Source organism: Pelophylax lessonae (genome assembly GCF_965119305.1).
Source record: "Pelophylax lessonae genome assembly, chromosome: 9".
Taxonomy (NCBI): Eukaryota; Metazoa; Chordata; class Amphibia; order Anura; family Ranidae; genus Pelophylax; species Pelophylax lessonae.
In genome coordinates this window covers 236,152,798-236,171,522 of record NC_138776.1, presented here as the reverse complement: position 1 = coordinate 236,171,522, position 18,725 = coordinate 236,152,798, and the positions used below count along the sequence as shown (strand labels likewise).

Below are 18,725 nucleotides of genomic sequence, written 5' to 3'. Positions count from 1 at the left end.
GCGTTCTAAAAACAGTCCCTGAACGCAACTGCCTGCAAATGACTGTAAACGACCTGGTGTACATGGACAGATAAGATAAAATGTAGATGGGTTCAGGGGCTTCTGAAAAAAACGCCCAACTGCTCCTAAACGGCCATTTCCAGCGTCCCGTGTACATGGAGCCTTAAAGAGCACTCTACACTAGATATACCTTTCCTCACACTAATGCTAAATGACACTTTGTAACACTTTGTAACAGAACTGCTTCCACTCTCTTCCATGTCCCGTATAAGAATGCTAGGAATTTGGCGGGGGCTATCTTATGTACTGGGGGGCGTATTCACTAATGATTGGACTATGGACCCCCTAGTCACTCCAATCACATTCCTAGCATTCTCCTGCCCCCTCACTTGGCTTTTGCTAATGGTTCTGGTCCAATCACGGGCTTTTAAAGCCCTTTTCCTGTCACATTGCATTTTGGTCGGTTCTGGTTGCCGAATTCCAAACTTTTTGGGCAAAAAGTTCTAAATTCGGCCGAACCTCGAACACCCAATGTTCGGGCCGAACCGATGGTCGACCCGAACCTTTCGATCATCCCTAGTCATGACATCACTTCCGGGTACTGGAGCCTTGCTGGCGCCAGATTTAAAAAAGAAAGCGTTCAAAATAGCCAGGTGTAGTGGAGGGGTTTGGGTTCTTTTAGACCCTAGATCCCTCCATAATGAGTACCTGTCACTGCCTATTGCTGTCACAAGGGATGTTTACATTCCTTGTGACGGCAATAAAAGTGATCAAATCTTTTCATTTAAAAGAATGGTGTTAAAAAAAAAAAAAAAAAAAAATTTAAAGCGCCCCATCCTTCCGTGCTCATGCACAGAAATGGAACACATATGCAAGTCGCGCCTGCATATGAAACTGTTTAAACCACACATATGAGGTATCGCTGCAATCGTCAGAGCGAGACCAATAATTCTAGCACAATACCTCCTCTAACTCTAAATAGATAACTGTTAAAAATTTTTAAAGCTTCACCGATGGAGATTTTTAAGTACCAAAGATTTGTCGCCATTCCACAAATGTGTGCAATTTTAAAGCATGACATGTTGGGTCTCTATTTACTTGGTGAAACATCTTTCACATTATACGAAAAAATTGGGCTAACTTGCATTTGAAAGACCGCTACGCAAATGGACATAAAATATTGCAATGATCGGCATTTTATGCTCTAGGGCATGGGTGTCCAACCTTTTGGCTTCTCTGGGCCACATTGAGTGTAGAGAAATTTTCTTGGGCCGCATATAAAATACTATAGTTAAGGTAGATAAGCAATAAAATGCCACCGTGCCCTTCCCGTGCCGCTGCCCCCCCCCTAAGCGGTTACGTTACAACACACTGGTTTTCAAAACGGTAAGTATGTTACATCCTTGGTATGTAATTAGGCAAGTAACTTTAATGACAGGGTCACTAAAATACACCTACAGAACCTCTGAGACCACCCCCAAAATACTCTGCTCGGGAGCTTCTCTTAATGACCTGGTGTATGTGTATGTATGTGTATGTGTATATGTATGTGTATATATAGCAAGCAAGGTTTCCAGGCCTGTGACCTGATATGTGTCTGCAATTAGTACCGGAATCCTCTCCAGCCCATGTGAGCGGAGTCCCTGGGTGTGACAACTGAAGCAACAACCACTCTGGCATCTTTGTTTGTGGTTTTTATTATAAGTTGAAGGGGATGTGAGAAGGGAATGAGTGGGATACTCCTTTAGGCTCGAACTAATTACAATTGGGACTTTGATCCTGAAACTGCCTGTTGGCGCTTCCTTGACGCCAGCCAACGCTCACTAACGCACTACAACTTGATAGAAGTGCTGAATCCTCGACTGAAAGTCCAGAACATCCAGGACTGTGAAACTGTAGAACTCCTGACACTGTTATGCTGTACAATTCACTGAATACTGTCCCCCGCTTTGGCCAGCTTGAGGTAGTACCCTTGCTACCGGAGTGTCTGGGAGTACCTATTGCTACCGGAGTGTCTGGGAGTACCTATTGCTACCGGAGTGTCTGGGAGTACCTATTGCTACCGGAGTGTCTGGGAGTACCTATTGCTACCGGAGTGTCTGGGAGTACCTATTGCTACCGGAGTGTTGTGCGTCTGAGTGTCAAGTGAGTGGAGCGGAGTACCAGAGGGTGAGAAGGTAGCGTTAGGAAGCCAGGAAATAGCCACATAGGATAGACTTAAATTGCTGAATCCCCATTAGATTAGATTAGTAGGTACAATGCCTGGCGGGTGTGGAGATGCGACTCGGTGTACATCTTGTGATATGTATGCGTTCCTCAGACATGTGATCGAGGGCGAATACAAATGCGTAAAATGTAAGCACGTTGCTTCCCTGGAAGCTCAGGTCCTGAATCTAGGGAAGCAGCTGGCAACACTGAGATGAATGTCCATACCGGAGGAGAGCCAGGATCGTACCAGTCAGGTGCAGACAGGGGTCTGCACAGAGGTGGGCGGAGTATCGGAGGTGCAGGCATCAGAGCAGAGTAGAGGGGTGACAGTTAGGAGGGGTAGAAGGGGACAAGGCAAGGAGGCTGATCCTGGGCTGGAGCACCCCAATAGATACGCCCCGTTGTGTGATGTTGGGGAAACCAGTCAGGGACCAGTATTGCTGGAGCAGAGGGACGCCCCTAGCTGCCAGTGGAAGAACTCCTCCAGTGAGGCCGGGAGAAAGGGAAAGGAAAGACAGGTGCTGGTGGTAGGGGACTCAATTATTAGGACAGATAGTGTAATCTGTGACAAAGACCGTGTGCGCCGAACAGTCTTGTTTGCCGGGCGCTTGGGTTCGGCACATCGCGGATCGGGTGGACAGATTACTGGGTGGGGCTGGGGAAGACCCAGCTGTCATGGTACACGTGGGTACCAATGACATAGGCAGAGGAAGACTGAGAGTCCTAAACGATTTCAGGGACTTAGGCGCTAAGTTGAGGACTAGGACCTCCAAGGTAGTATTTTCCGAAATACTACCTGTACCTCGAGCCACACCAGAGAGGCAGCGGGAGATTAGGGAAGTTAACGAGTGGCTGAGGAGCTGGTGTAGTAAGGAGGGTTTCGGGTTCCTGGAGAACTGGGCTGACTTCTCATTCGGTCACCAGCTCTTTGGTAGGGACGGATTGCACCTAAATGGGGAGGGTGCAGCCGTACTGGGTGAGAAGATGGCCGAAAAGTTAGAGGGGCTTTTAAACTAGGGAATGGGGGGGAGGGTACAGATGTAGAATTAGCCAGTGGAAAGCAAGTTTCAGAGGGCAGAAATGGGGGCATTAGCGGTAGGGTGTTCGGAGCTCCTATACCCAGGGTGGGTACGGGGAAAAATCAAGAGAGCAGCCTAAAAACATCAAATGAGGATAAATGTAACCGACCAAAATTACGAGGTTTGTATACCAATGCCAGAAGCCTGGCCAACAAGATGGGAGAGCTGGAGCTGCTGTTTGAGGAGGACTTAGATTTTGTGGGGATAACTTAGACTTGGTTTGACAGCTCTCATGACTGGATGGCAACCATTCAGGGGTATTCCCTTTATCGCAGAGATAGAGAGGGTAAAAAAGGGGGAGGGGTATGTCTGTATATTAAGAACAGTATACAGGTAAATATGAGGGATGATATTCATAATGGAGCTAAGGACGAGGCAGAATCCCTATGGGTAGAGCTTCAAAGGGAAGGCACGGTGGGGAAGGTAATATTGGGCGTATGCTATAGGCCACCCAACCAGAGGGAGGAGGGTGAGGCGGACCTCATGTTACAGATAGGATTGGCAGCAAGGATGGGAAATGTCATTATAATGGGGGACTTTAATTATCCGGATATAGACTGGGCAGAAGGAACCGCGCACTCGGCCAAGGCTCGGCAGTTCCTAAATGTTTTGCAGGACAATTTCATGGGTCAGATGGTGAATGCACCGACAAGAAACAATGCGGTACTTGACCTACTGATTACCAAAAATACAGACCTGCTCACGGATATAGAAATACGGGAAAACTTAGGGAACAGTGACCATAGGTCAATTGGTTTCAGTATTAATTACAGTAATAGGAAACACAAGGGTAATATAAGGACACTGAATTTCAAAAGAGCCAATTTCCCTAAACTGCGCTCGCTGCTAGAAAATATCAATTGGGATAGAACCCTGGGAACAAAGAACACGGAGGAAAAATGGGAGTGCTTCAAGAGCATACTTAACAAGGGGGTGGGCCAGTGCATTCCACAGGGAAATAAATTTAAAAGAGCAAAACTAAACCCTGGGTGGCTAAACTCCAACATAAAAATGTATATTAGAGCTAAAGAAAAGGCCTTCAAAAAATACAAGACTGAGGGGTCATTGACAGCATTTAAGCACTACAAAGAGTGTAATAAGAAATGTAAAGACGAAATCAGGGCGGCTAAAATAGAACACGAGAGACATATAGCGGAGGAGAGTAAAAAGAACCCCAAGAAGTTCTTTAAGTATATAAACAGTAGGAAAGCGAGGCCAGAGCACATTGGCCCCATTAAAGATAAAGGAAAAATGGCCACTGAGGACAGAGAAAAGGCGGAAGTGTTAAATAATTTATTTTCTTCAGTCTTCACAAAGGAATCGGGGGGGCTACACGAACCTTGCTTGTAAGGCCGAACTAAATAATACATCTCAGGAAGTGCCGCCATGGCTAACAGAGGATAGACTTAGAGCTAAACTAGAGAAACTTAACATAAATAAATCCCCGGGACCGGATGGCTTGCACCCGAGGGTTCTTAATGAGCTCAGCCAGGTGATTGCCAGACCATTATTCTTGATCTTTAAGGATAGTTTACAGACTGGTATGGTGCCAGCTGATTGGAAAAAAGCCAGCGTGGTACCAATATTTAAAAAGGGGCCGAGATATATCCCGGGTAACTATAGGCCGGTCAGCCTAACATCAGTAGTCTGCAAAATTTTGGAGGGGTTGTTAAGGGACCACATACAAGACTTTAGTAATGAAAACGGTATTATAAGTAGTAATCAGCATGGATTCATGAAAAATCGTTCGTGCCAAACCAATCTATTAACCTTCTACGATGAAGTGAGCTGCCACCTAAATAAAGGAAAGCCTGTGGATGTGGTGTATCTGGACTTTGCAAAGGCCTTTGACACCGTTCCCCACAAACGCTTACTGTACAAACTAGGGAAGGTAGGTATGGACCATAAGGTGAGTACCTGGATAGAGAACTGGCTCCAGGGGAGAGTACAGAGGGTGGTGATTAATGGGGAGTACTCGGATTGGGCGGGTGTGGAAAGTGGGGTCCCCCAGGGTTCTGTCCTGGGACCAATCCTGTTTAATTTATTCATAAATGATCTGGAGGAGGGGATATTGAGTACAATCTCAGTATTTGCAGATGATACTAAATTAGGCATGCCAATATCTTCTATGCAGGATGTGGAAACCTTGCAAGCGGACCTGAACAAAATAACGGGGTGGGCAACTACATGGCAGATGAGATTTAATGTTGAAAAATGTAAAGTAATGCACTTGGGGGCCAGAAAGCAAGCTACTCACTAGGGGGTGAACCTCTGGGTGAGTCTAGGATGGAAAGGGACCTGGGGGTACTGGTAGACAACAGGCTTGGCAGTGGCATGCAATGCCAAGCCGCCGCAAGCAAAGCCAACAGAATACTGGGTTGTATAAAAAAGGGATTCACTCCAGAAATAGAGATTATTTTCCCACTCTAAAAGACTCCGGTCCGGCCACATCTGGAGTATGCTGTCCAGTTCTGGGCACTGGTCCTCAGGAAGGATGTGCTGGAACTGGAGAAAGTCCAGAGAATGGCAACAAAAATAATTAGGGGAATGGAGGGCATCGGCTATGAGGAAAGACTACAAGCACTGAACCTATTCTTTCTGGAGAAGAGAAGATTGAGGGGGGATATGATATCAATGTACAAATACTGTACTGGCGACCCGAGCATAAGGAACAAACTATTCAGAGAAAGGAGATACAATAAGACACGTGGCCACTCACTAAAACTTGAGGAAAGGCGGTTTAACCTTAAAGTGTGTAAGGGGTTCTTCACTGTAAGAGCGGTAAGGATGTGGAATTCTCTTCCACAAGCAGTCGTATCAGCAGGGAGCATTGATAGTTTCAAAAAACTATTAGATGGGCACCTTAAAGACCACAACACAACCGTATACAATGTATAGTTAAAAGCAAACACACACACACACATCATAAGTTGAACTGGATGGACTGATGTCTTTTTTCAACCTCACTAGCTATGTAACTCCTTTGCAGCTAGCTGACACTGTATCCTTGAACCTCTTCTGAAGTAGTCCCCTCTAACTCTAGGCAGACCCCCAGGGGCAATCCTCAGTACTCACGACCTGTGTAAGCTTTCCTGGGACTGGACCCCTCTCTCTCTCTGCAGGCTCTCGGCGCACCGGATCCCCTCAGCTCAACTCAGCTCTCTCTGGATACTCAGGCGACATCCCGAGACATCCACCTTCCTCAGACAGGAGGAGAGACAGCCGCACTCTTTCCTGGGACTCTGCTCCCACCAAAGACACCGTGCCACGCCCCCCCCAAACTTATACCCACTCCCAGAATCCTTTGCAGCCTAATCTGCCTTCTGGGGTAGTCGCAAGCTGGGATGTGTCCCCTGATTGGGCTTCCCACACTGCCCTATGCGAATCCTCTCACAGGGACCAATGGGGATACTTCTCCCCTCAGCAGGCACATCTGGAAGCCCTGACACCCTACCTAGCAAATCACAGCCCTGCTGTTAGGCAGACAAGGCCCACTATACATTTACCTAGCACCTGCCAATTCATATTGAATAGGTTGTCTTACTGCGACGCACATTCTGCCTTGGTGTAAATGGGTCCTATAGAAGTTTTCCACAAGCTGCATTCACTTCACTGTCCTGCTCCCGGTTGCTGCAGGGAGTAAATAATAATACCTGGTACTTCAGGGTACAGGAGATCAGGTGGCTTGCACTTTTTTTTACCGGTGATTGGCCGGTCAGGTAATTGTAGTGACATCCAGAAAACAATATTTTTCTCTGTGTCATGCTCAGAATAGAATGCCGTGTTTCATTGTCGTTACAGGACCTCTTTCAAGCTGAGACTGAAGTAAATACATGGTATGTAAAGCACTGTATAAATGCCTGAAATAAAAAAGGCTGTGGCCATGCATATACTATAGTGTTCTACCTTGACCTATTCGCAAAAAAAAAAAAAAAATAGAAAAATAAATACGCTCGGAAGTAATATATGTAAAAACCTTTATTTACTAAGCCCATGAGATTTTATTTTTTTTTTTTTTTTTGGAAGGGGTCAGACGGTTAAGAACGACATTTATTCTATGGTATGGCACCTTAACACGACTTTGCCAATCCATTTGTTGTGCTACAACTTTTTTTTTTTTTTTTTTCATAATTATAGGATACTTAAAGCATGTGTTAAAGTGCTTCCATTTTAGGTGGGAAAAATTGTACTATTACTGTTCTGAAAAATGGGCATAAATAAAAAAATTAGGAATGGGAAACTTGGGATTGGAAGTCAAAAATCAGTGCATTGACTGCATACAATGACGTCTCTAACCCAAAACCAGCCTTTCATGATGCGTTTCATGACATCAAGGACGACTTGAGTGGGAGGCCTTTCTTTATCCTTGTGAGCAAACCAGGAATGGGGAAACGCATCAAGGAAGGCTGGATTTGGGTTGGAGTAAAAATTCTGCAAGAAGACCTAAATGGGAGTGTGGCTGATTTTTATTTATTAATTTTTTTATTTTCCCTGTTTTTAATGAGTGGAGATGGGACTGTGATGGTCGGCAACTGGGTTGTCAATGTGCTGGAGAGGCCATTCTTGAGTGGAACTATAGATCTGTGCGTCTCTGTTCAAAGAAATATCAATTTATTTTTCGTTGGCCACATTTTAGTGTCTTCTAGGATCTAGGAGAGGCTAGAAAGGGAAGCTATATAGAATTTTGATGGCATATGTGGTGCTGCATTAGGCTGTTAAGGTGGTTGTACAGCAGCAGGCCAGTGGGGTAGGGATAAGCATATCACTCTGGAGCCTTCAGCTAAATTCCAAATCAGTTTGACCAAGCAGAGGCTGATTGGGGGTAGAAAAAAAGTAATAGGCCAGGAGCTGAGGAGCAGCCTAGGCAGAGGGCCTGCATGACTGGGGTTTGGACATACAGGCCACAGAGCGAAGGCTTAAGTAGGTTAAGGTTTAAGTAAATAGAGGACTTACCTTATTGGTGAAGGTCAGGGTGTGGTCTCAGGGGGTCTTCTGGGGGAGTTATTGATTGTAGCTTCATTCCAGCAAGGGACAGCGCAGGGTTAGAATCTCCCTACCCGCCCTGTGGAGAATGTTTTTGGTGTTGGCATGTGTTCGTCAGTGCTACTTTCTGGGGTGCGGGTGTTGTCAGGGCAGCAGGCAGAGGTCGCTAGGTTTTTGAAGGCAGGGGTCTTTGGAGAGCAAGGGTCTGGGCCCATCTTTGGTATGGGTGTACCTGCCTTAATAAGTGGTTTTAATACTCAAGGCTGGAAGCTGGCTGTATCGGTTGGAGGAGTTACAAATGTTTGTCCCCGAGTCGGTGTAATTGCGTCTGGGGGCCTATGGTGACACTAAGGTGGTGACAGATACAGCCGGTTGGTCATTTAAGGGTGCCTTCAAAAATCTGGTAGACCTATTGGAAAAGCAGGTAGTTTTTGTCAGGCTGGTTTTTGTATGTTATATATTTAAAAATGGTGTAATAAAAATGTGGTTATTTGTTTTTTTAATAGGCTGCTTTGGCCATTTTAAACCATACTAAAGAGGTGTAGTCATTTATTGGGATACAGGGAAGGTATGTGGGTTGGTTGGTTCAGGCTCGGGCAGCCTATACATTGGGCAATACCCCCAGTCATGTTAATTACTGTCTTTTCAGTTCATAAATCTTGGATCTTTCCAGAATAAACCAGCTATCTAGTATAAGAAACCTAGGGTAGGGGCTAGCTTTCTAGAAAAGGAACACTTTTTTTTGGGAGGAGGGCTCTTGGTACAGTGCTTAAACATTTTGTCCCCTTAGAGTTCTACATATTCTGTAACTGCCAACGAACTAATGCAGCTTTGGCAAACCTACTTTCATTCCCTTTTTGTTTTGTTCCAGATGAATTCGATATTGCTTATGACTTTGATGGATGTATTTCAAAATGTGTCTTCTCGACTAGGAAGCCAAATGGGGAAAACGTCTTCTTTGTGTCTTACCGCATCTGTATTTCCTTTCGACAGGTCTGTATGTTATATTTAATACTGTATAAGTTGCTGGAAAACCCAAAGGTAGACTGCAACACCCAAAATTTGCAGGTGAACAGAACTGGACCTTTTGTCAGGGAGGCTCTAACTGTAGGAGTATCTGAAGAATGGGACTTGCTAGTTTCTGCATTACATAGTAAAAGCTAAGCTTGTCATCTGCAAACTATGTTGACTCTGTTTCCAGTTTTAGCCTGAGCCTCTATCTTTCAGGTATTGGCCATACCTTTACATCCTCAGCCCATTGAGGCTGCATGGGCCCCAGACTTCTCTTCCATTCCTCATAGATTGCACACACTAAGTCTACATCTGATCAACATTGAGCACTACTGCATTCAGAAAAAGTAATGAAGAAAAGCAAGTTTTGGTTCCTTACCTGCTCTAGACATCGTGTAGCCCCCTCTTAGGCAGAGCAAAAAACGACTATACTCTCTCACTAGCACCTACCTATCAGAGGCAAATCTATATTGCTTTCTGCCTACCAGAGAGCAGGATCCGTTGGTAAGGCAATGTGAGAAATTGGGTCTAGAGTGTTCCCAATAGGGAGGCATGTTGGACAGTTAGGCCCCGTTCACACTGGGGCGACGCTACTTTGCCGGGCGACCTCATAGGTCACGGCGCGCTGCTCGCCCCGCGACCTCGGAGCGGCCGGCACGGACTTCATAACATTGAAGTCTATGCAGGTCACTCCGGGTCGCCCCAAAGAAGCTCCGGACCCTTTTTCTAAGTCGGAGCGACTTGTGTCGCTCCTATTAGAACGGGTCAACAGCTTCTCTATGGCAGGCGACCTACGGCGACCTGTCAGGCCACCAGGTCACCTGACAGGTCACCCCAGTGTGAACGGGGGCTTAGTGGAAACCTGACCAATGGATACATAGGCTTTGATACAGTCCTGGTGATTGGCAGAGATGGGCTGTTTTGGTCAATTGTGGCATACTGTATAAAAGCCAGGAGCACATGTGCTGCAGGGTCTTTGGCTGGTATGCAGTGTCCCGGAAGGAGGGTGGCAGCTACCTCCTCCTCTGTAGCAGTGGAACGTGGTCTCAGGGGGTCATCCTGAGGGCCACAGGAACAAGGCTGAACCCAGAGGTCCAGGAGAGCTGACAGAGAGGGAGTCACTGGAGACCGTAGAAAAACAGTATTGAGTACAGGGGATCGTGTCAAGGGGCCTGACTTGAGGGGGGCCATCCCAAGAATAGGATAGTCAGCAGATGGGTGTCAGCAGTCAAAGGGGATACTAGGAGAGTGTCCTGAAGATAATTTAGTTCATCAAGTCATCTGGGAAGAGACTTAACCCTAAACCCACCTGGGCTAAGGGGAATAACAGCCTGGCTGTACCAAGAGTTAGAAGTCCTCCATTTTGTGAATAGTTAATCTGGAGTATCCCACTATTCCCTTCTCCCATCCCGAATTTATAAAATAAAATACAAAGCTACATACCCCTGGACGGATTGACTGAGTCGAGAAGTAAAGTGATAGCCTGTGAATGTCAAAGTTGCTATTGGTAGCCTAGGGGGACCCGTAAGTGTGAAATCCAGCAGTCCTCAAGGGGGCAGTGCTACAATACCTTTTTATGTAGCTAATGTTTTTTAAAGAAACACTGCCTATTTTTAATGTAAAGTAAAATAAACTTACATTTTTATTATGTAGGTGTAAAGTTTGTTCTCATTGGCACATTCAAAGTCTCTAATTTTCATTATGTGCCTATTTTGGGATGATGCTGATGTTAACTGGGTGAAGATGCAACAACAAAATCTCCTTGCAACACACCCAGTATGTCACAATTCCTCATACACGGTTTTAATACAGCCATCACTGTCCAGGGCTCAAAACTGCCAGGCTCCTTCTCTAGCAGATCTCGATATGCCTGGCAAAGAAAGGGAATGAAGAGATCCCTTAGGCGGTGTTGGAGGCTGCATAATTTTTTTTCAATGCAGACTCCTATGCACCTGATTTTTATGCTTATGCCATTTTTCTTGCCAATGTGGATGTGCTCACTTCTGTAAAAAACCCTTAACATTTTCTCTAGTCATATTTGGTTGTACAACCAATGACATGGCTTGTTTTCCCCCAGAAAGCACAGTACTTATTCACACCCGCTCCGCCTCCCAGCTCCTCTGCTGCTACAGCCATGCTGCTTAAGGTAGGGGGGCACACTGGTGTAAGGAAGGGCTATGATGTAAGGGGGGGGGACTCCTGATGTAAGTTCAGTTTGCCATTTTCTCCCTGGGCACTGAACGACCGTCTCACCGCTCAGTACCCCCTGGTCCCAACTCTCCCACTGCAGTACTGCCAGTTTTTCCCCTCCCCTCTCCTGGCTGCTTCGGGGACTGCTTTCAGGATAGAGTGGAGGAAGATGCTGATAAATATGTAATTTACTGGCCCCTATTTCTGAATGGGCACCATGTGGGATCGGTACTAATTGCTCCGGTGTCCAGTCATAACTGAAGCATAAAAAGAAAAGAGAAGGCGCCTGGCCCTTTAAATAAAATTATGATATATAACTGAAGCATAGTAAACTGTTTACTATACTTCAGTTTTCGAATGAACTGGACTCTTTACAGAGCTATTCCTGTCTGTTTTTTGTACAGTTGAGGTTGCAGGGACAGAGATTGAGGGGTGTCCTTCAAGGGTAACTCCACTTTTGTTAGGGAATAAAATGGCAAGGAAAAATCCAGCTTCTACAATTACGACACAAATCTTTTAAATAAGGTTATTAAAATGACCTTTCCTTGTCCATTTGCAGCTCTGTTTTTTTCTGTGAAATGCAATATGGCTACCTGGATGTGTTCTGTACACAGAATCTGTTTAGACCCCTTATTTTGCACCAAAGCCCCTCTATTGGGCTCTAAAAAAAATAATAAAAATGACTGACCTGGTCCACTGCCCTGCTGCCAGTCTTCTGAGCGATATTATTCACATTCCTACGGACACCAGTCCTGGAACTACCAGGGTATCAAGTCCTACTTTTGACCAGGTCCTGCTGTTCTGCCACTGTAGGGGACCCACTGCAGAACAAGTGTAAGGGCTCTGAAATGGGAGTAAAGTTCTTTGAGATCAGTGGGAAGGGTTCTGGGCTCAGCTTCATGGTTTCTTGCACCAGGGCCCTGAAGGTTACACCTCTGTTCAAAATTCTACTCACTCACCACTTCTCTCAACTCAACCAAAATCTGCCCAAGGATGGTCAGATGTGCCGAATGCCCTAGACCATCTTGTCCCGGGGCGTAGGTATGCCAGTACCCCCACAAGACGGGTTCAAAGGATTCTGTTCACAATACTAAAACCCATGGGGGGTGTTGTCCTATCCTGTACATAAAATCACTTAAAATGTACATAAAATCACTTAAAAAATGCCAGCAAATTCTGAATTTTAACATGTGATCCACAAGGCCAGTTATTGTCTGAGACTAGGGGATGCTTGGCATCCACAGACATCCAAGATGCCTATTTGCACATTCCTATTTATCTACCTCATCAGCAATTTTTACACTTTGCTATAGGAGTCAATCACTTTGTATTGCCATTTGGCCTATACTCTGCACTCTGAGTATTCACAAAAGTCCTTGCACCTTTTCCTGCCCTTATGACAACTTAGGGCATCTAGGTCAAAGGCTTATCTACGTCTCCCTTCCAGCTTTCTGCATACATACACAGGACAATTCAGATGCTTTAGGCTGTTGGATGGGTGAATTACTTCCCGAATACTTGGGTCTAATTCTAGTCCTATCCCAAGTTAGGATCTCTCTAACACTTGTAAGCATGGTATAAGCGGGCTCCTGCTCTTGACCTACCCATGCTCCTGTTAAGCCAAGCAATGAATTACCTGGCCTAGTGTATTCCCAGCCTTAACAATGTAAAAGTCATTCCTTCTATATTCCTGGAAAGTTTTAACAAATGCCAGTCATTCAAGCCTGGGGTGGGGGGGAGTGTTCAGGGAATATTGTCATCAGTAGAAGTCAAGCTCTTCAACATCCTGGAGCTCAGAGCGGTAAGGATGGCTCTGAGCTAAGGTTGAGCGAACACGGACTGTATTGTTCGGGATTGTACCGGACTTCTGGGTTTTCGGGACACGGACCTGAACATTTTACTGTGTATTCGGGATACAGTCCGTTTGGTTGTTTCATGTTTTGGCGTGGTTTTAATGGTGCGGTTTCAACAGCTGCAGGGCAGCCAATCAGCAAGCGTTTAACTAGTGTGCCCTTAGAAGCCATGCCTACTAATGACATGGCTGTGATTGGCCAGTGCGGCATGTGACCCAGCCTCATATAAGCTGGAGTCGTGTAGCGCCACACGTCACTCTGCTCTAACTATTGTAGGGACAGGTTCCTGCTGCTGCTTATTCGAGGGAGAAATAGATTATTGTAGGACAGGCTGGAGATTGCTTTCAGGGAAAGAATGGAACACAGGACAGAAGAATTTTCTTTAATCAGACAGCGATCTACATTGATTGTGCACTGCATCCCTACACAATACAATCTTTTTGCCCTGACCTGAGCCCAGCGAGGAGGGAGAAAAAAACTTTATCAGTCTGTTAGGTGGGTGGCGTGCAGCGGCCATTTAATGCAAGCTCAGTGCATATGTGTCTGCTTAATCTGGATTTTTAAAAAAAAAAAGTTTTTTCCTTCATATTTTACTGTGACATACAGCGTTTAGACACTGCTGTTGAAATCTGCTATTCAAAAATCACCAATTAAAGGGAAAAATAAAAAACTTTCATTCATACGTTACTGTGAGATACACCCTTTGGATACTGTTGTCTATTCCGCTATTAATAAACAGCCATTTAGGGAAAAAAATTAAAATGCGCCCTAGTCTGTATCTGTACGTGTGAGATGCACCCGTTGGATACTGTTCTATTCCGCTATTCAATAAACAGCCATTTAGGGGAAAAAAAATTTAAATTGCGGCTTAGTCTGCATATTTTACTGTGAGATACACCCTTTGGATACTGTTCTATTCCACTATTCAATAAACACCCATTTAGGGGAAGATCCTAAATTGGAGAAATATGAGAGGTAAAAAATAAGGGGCGTGGCCTGGGTCGTGGTGCTGCTGGTGGAGCTCCTGTTGCAAGGAGAGGATGTGGTTAATCTGTGCCAGCTACACGCACAAGTGAAACGCCTTCCTCAGGTGTGAGTAGGCGACAGAACCAGCAGCAGTATTTGGCAGGGCCTAATGCGCCTCTAGAAATGTTGAGGCCAGAACAAGTACAGGCAATAGTAGATTGGGTTGCTGACAGTGCCTCCAGTTCCTTCATTGTCTGACCTTTCAGCAGTAGACTGGGTGGGAGAGTTGGCACCTGCAGCCGATGTCCATCAATCTTTCACCTCACCCCCTTGCAAATCAGCCAAGCTGTCTGAGCCCCAAGTCATGCAGCAGTCTTTCTTTTTGACTCTGTTAGTAGGTTTCCCCAGGGCCATCCACCTAGCCCTGCCCCAGAAGTGGAAGAGATTGAGTGAACCGATGCCCAACCACTTATGTCTCTAGATGAGTACATGGGAGGACCATCGCAGCACGTCTCGGATGATGACGAAACGCAGGTGCCAACTGCTGCGGCATTCCGAATTGTGGAGACCGACAAGGAGGGCAGGGGTGAAGACTGGGTGGAAGATGCTGTGGAGGACGATGAGGTCCTCGACCCCACATGTAATGAACATTATGCAGGTGACCTGAGTACTTTGGAGGAAGAGGTGGTGGTCGCACAGAGCCACCAGCACAACAGAAGTGAGCAGGGTTCAAAAGCGGAGCACCCGTGCCCTAAACACTACACCTGCTACTGCCCAACGAGGCAGTAGGGACCAAGCACACCAAAGCCAACTCAAAGGAGTTCCCTAGCGTGGCAGTTCTTCAGACAATGTGCTGATGACGGGACACGAGTGGTTTGCACGCTGTGCAATCAGAGCCTGAAACGAGGCATAAACCTTCTCAACCTGAGCACAACCTGCATGACCAGGCATCTAAGTGCAAAGCACGAGCTGCAGTGGAGTAGACACCTCAAAAACCAAGAAAGGTCTCGGACTCCTGCTTCCTCTTCTGCTGCAGTCTGTCTCTTCATCCACCTCTGTAGGGAGACGGCACCTGCCACCCTGCAAACAGAGGATCTGCCAGCAACACTCCCACCTGGGTCACCAACCATCTCCACAATGTCCTGTGGAACGAGGCATAAACCTTCTCAACCTGAGCACAACCTGCATGACCAGGTATCTAAGTGCAAAGCACGAGCTGCAGTGGAGTAGACGCCTCAAAAACCAAGAAAGGTCTCGGACTCCTGCTTCCTCTTCTGCTGCAGTCTGTCTCTTCATCCACCTCTGTAGGGAGACGGCACCTGCCACCCTGCAAACAGAGGATCTGCCAGCAACACCCCCACCTGGGTCACCAACCATCTCCACAATGTCCTGTGGAAGCGTTCACTTTCTATTTCCCAAACACTGGAGTGGAAGAGGAAGTACCCCCCTAACCACCCGCGATCCCTGGCCCTGAATGCCAGCATTTCCAAATTCCTGGCCTTTGAAATGTTGTCAATCCGTCTGGTGGAGACGCAGAGTTTTAAAAGCCTTATGGCGATGGCTGTCCCACAGTACGTCGTGCCCAGCTGCCACTACTTTTCCAGGCAAGCCATCCCTTCCCTGCACAACCAAGTGGGTGACAAAATCAGAAGTGCACTGCGCAACGCCATCTGTGGCAAGGTCCACCTAACTACGGATACGTGGACCAGTAAGCACGGTCAGGGATGTTGTATCTCCCTAACAGCACACAGGGTAAATGCAGTAGTGGCTGGGCCTGAGGCGGATAGCAGTTTGATGCATGTCCTTCCACCACCGAGGATTGCAGGGCACTTCAGTTTGCCTCCTGTTCCTAACTCCTCCTACTCCGCTTCCTCATCCTCTACCGCCTCCTCATCCGGTCAGCGTAACGCCTCCACCACCAACTTCAGCACAGCCAGGGGTAAACGACAGCAGGCAGTTTTAAAACTTGCCTGTTTGGGGGGGAAAAACCCCACACCGCGCAGGAGTTGTGGAGGGGCATTGAACAGCAGACCGATGAGTGGTTGGTGCCAGTGAGCCTCAAGCCCAGCCTGGTGGTGTGCGATAATGGGCGAAATCTCGTAGCCGCTCTGGGCCTAGCCTGTTTGACACACATCCCTTGCCTGGTGCATGTGCTGAATTTGGTGCAGAGGTTCCTTTAAAATTACCCCGATATGTCAGAGCTGCTGCAGAAAGTGCAGGCCGTCTATGCGCACTTTCGGCGCTCTCACACTGCTGCTCGCCTGTCAGCGCTGCAGTGTAACTTCGGCCTTCCTGCTCACCACCTCATATGTGACGTGCCCACAAGGTGGAACTCCACCTTGCACTTGCTGGCCAAACTGTGCGAGCAGCAGCAGGCCATAGTGGAGTTTCAGCTGCAGCACGCACGCGAGTCGCTCTGCGGAACAGCCCCACTTCACCACCGATAACTGGGCCTCCATGCGAGACCTGTGTGCCTTGTTGTGCTGTTTTGAGTACTCCACCAACATGGCCAGTGCTGATGATGCCGTTCTCAGCTTAATTATCCCACTTCTATGCCTCCTTGAAAACGCTTTGGGCGATGATGGAAGAGGATGTGGCACAGGAGGAGGAGGAAGAGGGATCATTTCCAAGGCTTTCAGGGCAGTCATTCACAAATGGCTCCTTCACAAATGGCTCCTTCACAAGTGGCTCCGAGGGTGAGTTCCTGCACCCACAAACGCCAGGTACACAATTGTCCAGGGGCACAGTTCTGGAGGATGAGGAGATGGAACCATGTTCACAGCAGGGTGGCACCCAGGCCAGCTCATGGCCATCACTGGTGCGTGGCTGGGGGAATACAGAGGACAGACGATACACCTCCTACAGAGGACAGCTTTTCATTGCCTCTGGGCAGCCTGGCACACATGAGCAATTTCATGCTGCAGTGTCTCCAACGACCGCCGAGTTGCCCACATTGTAACTTGTGCTTATTACTGGGTGGCCATGCTGCTGGATCCCCGTTAAAAGGACAACGTATCGTCCTTTATTCCCTCACTGCAGCGTGATCGGAAGATGCACGAGTACAAGCACACGCTGGTAGACGCGCTGCTGGTGGCATTCCCACCTGACAGCGGGGGCACAGTGGAAGCACAAAGGCCAAGGCAGAGAAGGAAGAGGTCGCCAGGGCACCGCCAGCACCTCGGAAGGCAGGGTTAGCATGGCCGAAATGTGGAAAAGCTTTGTCAGCACGCCACACCAAGCCGCAGCACCACCAGCTGATATGGAACGTCTTAGCAGGAGGCAGCATTTCACCAACATGGTGGAGCAGTATGTGTGCACACGCCTAGACATACTGAATGACGGATCTGCCCCTTTCAACTTCAATTGGGCGCCACATCCACCGCCACCTCAACCTCCTACTCCATATGGGCCTCGTCCTCCTAGATCAAGATGATTCTTTTTTATTTTAATGTTTATTTCCCTATCCACATTTGTTTGCAGAGCACTTGCCATGCTCTTAACAAGCTTTTGCTGCCATTTGCAGCCCTCTAGCCCTTTCCATGTTTTTTTAGAGCCATTTTAGTGCTCAAAAGTTCGGGTGACCATTGACTTCAATGGGGATCGGGGTCAATTTAGTGTTTATCCGGGTCACGAACCCAGACTTTTTTTTTTTTTTCCCCAAATTTGGTCGGACCCGCCGAACCCGGACATCCAGGTGTTCGCTCAACTCTACTCTGAACCCCTAGACACTTTTATGGACACCCAATTGGGGTTCAATCTGACAATGCCACGGCTGTAGCCTGTGTCAACCAAAAGGCACCAGGAGTTGTGCAGCCTTGAAGGAAGCAAGCCAGATCATCTCATGGGAGTGAGAAACGCTGTCCTCTGCTGTCCACGTCCCAGGTGGAACAAGCCCTTCACCCTGACATGTTCAACCACGTATGTTAGAAATGGGGGGGGGACCCGTATGTAGATATCCTGGCCTCCAGTTTCAACAAGAAGTTGTGACCAGGAGCTTTGATTCTGTAGCACTGGCATCTGATGCATTGGTCTCTGATGCATTAACAATTTCCTGGTCTCAGTTCAAACTAATGCATTCTTTCCAGTGTGAATTCTACCTCTCCTTCTCTGAAAAGAAAAATGGAGCAAGAGAAGAAATTCTCTTGATCTTGCACTGAACTGGCCCGAAAGAACCTTGTAGACAGACTTGGACTACTAGGCAACAACCCCTGGCCTCCTCCTAACTAGCGAGACCGGTTGTCTCAGGGTCTTGTATTACACCCTGCTTCTCACTAATTATTACTTTGCTAAAATCAATGAAAGCCAATTCTGGAAATATTTACTCCCATACCTAGAAATCTTTCTTTGGCTGGTTTTAACACAGGCACTTTAATCTGAAATTACTCTGTCCTTCATTCTGGCCTTCTGCAATCAGGACTTGACCAAAACTTGGCTT

The 18,725-nt window shown here is 47.0% G+C and overlaps 1 protein-coding gene across 1 annotated transcript in view; it reads left to right on the top strand.

Moving 5' to 3' along the window:
- Window positions 1-18,725, top strand: part of LOC309564537 (zona pellucida sperm-binding protein 4-like) — a gene marked incomplete at its 5' end in the record, with an annotated part of 61,244 nt that overhangs the window by 10,215 nt on the left and 32,304 nt on the right. The window contains one exon of the mRNA XM_082269178.1: window positions 9,142-9,263. Coding sequence (XP_082125304.1) covers window positions 9,142-9,263 — 122 coding nt within the window. The remainder of the gene's footprint in view (window positions 1-9,141; window positions 9,264-18,725) is intronic.